The following is a 6,118-nucleotide window of genomic DNA, read 5'->3' on the forward strand; positions in this document are numbered from 1 at the left end:
TATATATATATGACTGTCAGAATGATGAATTGATTGTTGTGATGATACAATGATAAAGAATATGAAGTATTTTCCTATGAATTCTTTTTTTCTGCATAATTTGAATATATATATATTATTTGTGTGTCTAAACATCGGGGATGTAGCTCAAATGGTAGAGCGCTCGCTTTGCATGCGAGAGGTACAGGGTTCGATCCCCTGCATCTCCAAATATAACATAAATTTTTCCTTTTTCATTGACTCTGATGGGTTATTTTTTTATTCCATATGAATATATGCATCTTCAAATTAGATTGTTTTTTTTTTTCTGTCTCTGATGGCTTAGTTTTTGTTTGTTACAGACAAAACAATTTATTTGCCTCATTTACTTGATTCTCAGTTTTTATTTATTACATTTATCTTACATTTCATGGATTTCTTCCTGCATCTCCAAATTTAAAGTTCAATATATATTTTCTGTTTCTGTTCACTCTGATGGCTTATGTTTTATTTCTTATACATATGGAAAACAATTTATTTTGTTTTGCCTGATTCTGAGAAATTTAATTTTACATACATCTTCAGATTAGATTTTTTTTTTCTCTGCTGGATTACTTTTTATTTGTTATATATTGCAATACAATTTATGAGTTTTGCTTGATTCTCAGCTTTTTTTTATTCATTATATTTATTTCACATTCCAAGCATTTCTTCCTGCAGAAGTAGTCTTCTTTTGGTTTGATATACAGTCCAAATAAGTTAGCAATCCTTGTTCAAGCTGTGGATTTCTTTTGATTAGATGATGAAACATCAACATCTTTCAGTGGGATCAATCTCATTGCATTATTTCCTTCCTCAAGGAATCAAACAAGAGGAACAAAACTGTCATAAACAACACATCAAACTGATGTTTATGCACCAGCTGATATCAGGGTCCTCCACTGCTGTTTTGTTAATAAACATAACTAGACATTGGCCAAAGCTTATGTGCTACCCAAAATGAAAATGAAATCTAAGCTGCTACTGTGGCCTGCATGTTTCTCATCACTATCCTCCTGTTATCTCTCTCACTTGTCCATCATGACTATATATTTTGATAAGATGAAACATCAACATCTGTCAGTGGGATCAAGCTCATTGCATTATCTCCTACCTCAAGGAATCAAACAAAAGGAACAAAGCTGTCATAGACAGCACATTAAACTGATGTCTGTGCAACAGCTGATATGAGGGTCCTCCAAAGCTGTTCTGTTAGTATCAAAACTAGAAATTGTACAAAGCTTATCTGCAACCCAAAATGATAATGAAATCTAAGCTGCTACTGTGGCCTGCATGATTCTTATCTCAATCCTCCTGTTCTCTCTCATTTGTTCCTCTCCAGGTTGATGGAAAGCTGTAGGGGAGCCATTCATGGATGCAAAATTCACCAAGTGATCTGCTTTACCACACTGTTTCATCTTCTCCACTGGTGAACTTGACAGAGCTTTTGTTAGTGCTTGAATTCACTGAATCAGTTGTCTAGGAATTGCTTAAATTTGCTAAACCATGCAAAGAACAAGATAGCAGCTTGATGGAAAGCTGTAGGTTAGCCATTTATTGATGCAAAATTCCCCAAGTGATCTTCTCTGCCACACCGTCTCATGTTCTCGACTGCTGAAGTTGATTGAGCTTTTTATCAGTACATGAATTCACTGAGTCATTTGTCTAAGAATTGCTTAAATTGCCAAACCATGCAAAAAACAAGATACGAGCTTGATGGAAAGCTGCAAGGGAGCCAATTATCGATGCAAAGTTCTCCAAGTGATTTGCTCTGCTACACTGTTTCGTGTCATCAACTACTGGATTGACTGAGCTTTTATTACTACATAAGTTCACTGAATCAGTTGTCTAAGAATTTCTTAAACTGCCAAACCATGTCAATAACAAGATACCAAGATGATCTCTTCAAACCCATTCACCCCTCCTTAAAAGCTTCGTCGAAATCAGAAACATGTTCAGTAATTCTAGATGAACCTTTGCATTGATATGTATCTTTGCTGTGAAATTACGACATTATCATGATGAAGATTGCAAACTGAATTTCTAGAGTGCTACAGAAATCCAAATGTCTTCATGTAGGAACGAATTGCAACACAAGAAGTGGAATAATGAAAAAATCACAGCTCAATGGATGAAGCAGAAAGGAAAAAAGATTGGTTCTAACAAAATGGAAATACTTCAAAAATGACAAAACTGCTGTGTTTTCTATTACGAAAAACAGATGCACAATGGGCTGAAATGTTGTTTTCTGATAATATGTGGCATCCCCAAAATGAAGCCAAAAAGAACATGAAGAAAAATAACACAACTAGTGTACTGCTTAGATAGTATTATCATGAGCATAATAGACATTCTCAAGAAAGAAAGCTCAGAAGATGCTCTTTTGCAGCCACTTGCATTCGAGGTATCATCCATAAAGCCAAGTAGATCTATTTGTGTACAATAACTTGTAATAAAGCCAGGCATCCTTACTGTACAGAGATCAACAAAAAAAAATTTATAGCTAGTGCAACTAGTGAGATCTCATTTCTGTAGAAATGGCACTCTACAACTGGTTTCATGTAAACGAGCAGTACAAGCTGTAGTAGGAAAACTGACCCGAGAGGCAGAATTGAGCTAGAATCCATTCATCTCCAAGAGGTAAGTTCGGTTTTTCACCAATGCCTTGACTGTATCCTGGAGTGGATCATCAAATGCCCGACAAATAAAGGCCTCGGCTTCCTTTCTGCTATAATGGCCACCGCTGGTGCCCTCTCCGGCGGGCTTGATAGCCACTAGTGTAGCTCCTTGCATTCCCATTCCATCGGGCAGCTCCAAGAATGGAGCATATCTGAGCTTCATGTATGATGCTGGCACCTGAGTCCTATTTGATGATGCTGACATTGCCAATGGTTTCTCCCTGAACTCCTTCAGCTGCTCCACTCCCATGGTCAATGTCCCCTGGCCATCAGCATCTGTCAAGACCAAGCTGCTCAGCGTTGGGTGTTCCTCGATGATTTGACGGAGAAGATAATGCCTCGTCGATGCAGCAATCAAAGAGCTGATAGTCCAGACGACGCGCAATTTTAGCCCTCCATTCGTATAGAACGACTCGGGTATGCTTCCATTGTCTTCCATTCCCCCCTCTAAATTGGCCGAAGCAGGTCTATAGTCCATCATGGTTCCACCCAGTATCACACAGTTCTGAAGGGTGCTTCCAAACTCTGCTCTCCATTTCAAGAAGACTCCATCCTCGGTCTTGACATCACCAGCAGGGAGCTCCATCCTTAGGTTGCGAACATGGGTGAAATTCTTGAGGACTTGCCGAGGGGAGTGATGGGAGAGCTGTGGCAGAAGGGGCTTATTCCAACCATGAACGTTCTGAAGGTAGTGTAAGGGTTGGAGGATGGCAAAAAGAATGAGCTTTAAAAGATGGGCAAAGAGGGTTCTTGGTTTGGGGAGGGAGAGGTCTAAGGCGTCGAAGGAGTCACCATCGATGGACACTACACGATCAATCTTAACATACACATTGTGGACAAGAGGGACGAGGGCATTGAAGCGCTTGGACACGGCTGAGCAGCGACCAAGGGACCGGACATCGGCGAGCTTGTTGAAGATGAGCAGCACCAGTGAGTCCGGAATCCGGTCGAAATGGTCCTGGTGGAGGGAGGGATCGGCGTGGATTCTGGATTTGGTTTGCGTTCTCTCTAGTTGAGCAATCAAACACATTGTTCCGACACCAAAACCAAATGCCAAGATTACAGTAACGACGAAAGCAAGATGGGTTCTTCACCACGCCAAAAGAAAGAATGCCGCAACCACGAAGCTGAAACGCCTCAAGCTCGTCAATTCAATGGTCTGCAAGAACAAGGTTTCCACCATTACAATCAATTTCAACCAGGAAAGGGAAAAGGCAACATTTTGCCAAAGGAAACCCTTTTCAGGTTCAATGATCTACCAAAAGAATTCCAAATTGAATTGCATTCAAGACTTTCCGATCAAAAACGTAACTCTAGAAAACAAGTCATTACACTAGTAGCGATTCTTTGAAGAAAAGCCGAATCGACCAATATCAGACACCTACCCAAAACCAGTTTGGGACAACAGAAGAGACGGAAGAAAAATAGCTTAACATTGAGCACGTCAAACAGTATTTACCCCCAAAATCGCCCACTTTTGCACCTCTGAAGCTCGATATGCGTTCAAAACCCAATCTTTGGCCCAAACCCACGTACACAAAGATGCGGAACCACTCCTCTCCTGCACCTCCCTGGGGTCTCGATTCGCTCGAACGAGACCAATTCTCCACCTGAACGGAGACCAGCCGAAGCGAAACGAAGAGCAACAGCAACGAATTTGCAGATTCCTGCGTGGAAATTCATCGAATGGAGCAGGGCGTTGGGAGGAGGAAGTGCTCCACATTTATTGACCTCGCCGCAGCTCATCAAGACGCCATTTTTAGATACGCCAGTGGTTCCCCGGTAAAATTAAGTGCACCAGCATCTGGTAGAACCCGCTTTTTGCACCCTCTCATCGCTGTAATTTCAGGGTGTGGAATTTGTGGCGTGTGTCAGTGGGTGCACTGATGACTCCTTTTCAATACCAAGAAATTAATGTTGAATATTGAATGCAAGTACTGTTAACTTGATTTGCATTTATTGTGTTCAATGGATTAGCTTCTTTCTTATACTCCTATGAAACTTATACATTTATATCTTCTGCAAGGTCAAAGATTTCATGCCAACATTTAATTATATTGCTATTTCCTGAAATGATGGATTGCCATATTTATCATTTTAAATTTGATTTTAACATATATGCATGCATATATTAAATAGAGATGTTAAATTCTTATTACATTGATACTCTTTCAATATTTTTAATAATAATTATGATACTGAGAATAGTATAGCATTTTAGGTATTTTAATTATTAATATATTTCTAATTTTGAACTCATTATTGATATTATTAATATTAGTACCCTCAGTTTTTTTTATGAATGTGAATATTTATATATATATGTATATGATCTTATTTTTGAAGAAAAAAGTATATTATATTAAAAATTGCAAGGACAAATATACTATCTTACATATATGCTAAGCTGCATTTCCATCTAAACATTATTGAAAGTGAAACTATATATTTTTGCCTGAAAACATATGTAAATTTTAATGAAAAAGGAAACAGGGTACAAATTTTAAGGATCCCTTATATCAATAATTGAAGAAAATTAATTGAATGATTAGACATTTGCATTTCTGTATCTTGTAGGTGGCTTCTGTCCAAAACACAAACACACAATGGTTCATGTCAGTTCTCCAGTTGATGTTGAATGATGATCTAACATGAGTATCTGTGGTCACCAGTCCTTTAAAGAAATCCTCATGCTAAGTGAGTGAATGGGATTATGGTAATGATCGAGTTACACAATTTGCTTGTGGTACACTTAAACTTTTTTTGTTGACATCATGTTATGAGCAGATACTTTTTTCATTCCTTTTTTGAAATGAAAAAATTGTGCCTTAAGTTTTGCATGAATCCACATCTGAATTTGAGAAGACCAAACTGAAATACAGCTTCTCTCCATTGATGTGAGGTGAGCTTTTGATGTCTTTGAGGCTTAATTAACCCCAGGTTTGAATCAAATGCCATTGGAAAGTTGAGGCACTAACTAGACAACCATGGAGGATGAGATCTCATAGCTCCCTCTTTGAGTTAAATACCAAGATTTTGCATATTATGTCTGCCAACAGTAATGACAGAAATATTTGTGCCTTGTTTCAGTGCTTGAAAACCACTTGGTTGCAGATGAACAAGGCAAACCATCATCTTCCAAGCACTTGTGTTTCTGGTGCAACCACTTTACTCTGCATTGTTCTTGGCACAGTAATGAAGGTTCACAAGTAGATTGCTAGTGATCCCCACAAGGTTGCTAGTGAAGCTTCACCTGCAAATTGGCCAAAAGTCCTAGAAAGCGGTTGCGGCACGACATCGATCAACTACCATCCAGATCAGCAAGTTAGGCTGGGCTTGTCAGAGCATGTCAGATACCGCAAAGTCGCCTTGCGGTCTGAACATGCTCTTGTCTACAGATTTCCAAGAGTTAGAGAAAGATT

General features: G+C 38.9%; 1 protein-coding gene and 1 non-coding gene across 2 annotated transcripts; one reads left to right on the plus strand and one right to left on the minus strand.

Moving 5' to 3' along the window:
* Window positions 1-136: 136 nt before the first annotated feature.
* TRNAA-UGC (transfer RNA alanine (anticodon UGC)) lies at window positions 137-209 on the plus strand. Its single transcript has one exon. It is a non-coding gene; the product is annotated as a tRNA-Ala (tRNA).
* Window positions 210-2,425: 2,216 nt separating this feature from the next.
* On the minus strand, window positions 2,426-4,551 carry LOC135607842 (F-box protein At4g18380-like). The gene is made up of 2 exons (XM_065099979.1): window positions 4,156-4,551; window positions 2,426-3,855 (listed from the first exon to the last, which is right to left on the minus strand). The coding sequence occupies exon 2, from the start codon at window positions 3,724-3,726 to the stop codon at window positions 2,635-2,637; it is 1,092 nt and encodes a 363-aa protein (XP_064956051.1). The 5' UTR covers window positions 3,727-3,855; window positions 4,156-4,551; the 3' UTR covers window positions 2,426-2,634.
* Window positions 4,552-6,118: the final 1,567 nt, after the last annotated feature.

The sequence above is a fragment of the Musa acuminata genome, chromosome BXJ2-3 (assembly GCF_036884655.1).
Source record: "Musa acuminata AAA Group cultivar baxijiao chromosome BXJ2-3, Cavendish_Baxijiao_AAA, whole genome shotgun sequence".
In the NCBI taxonomy this organism is placed as follows: domain Eukaryota; kingdom Viridiplantae; phylum Streptophyta; class Magnoliopsida; order Zingiberales; family Musaceae; genus Musa; species Musa acuminata.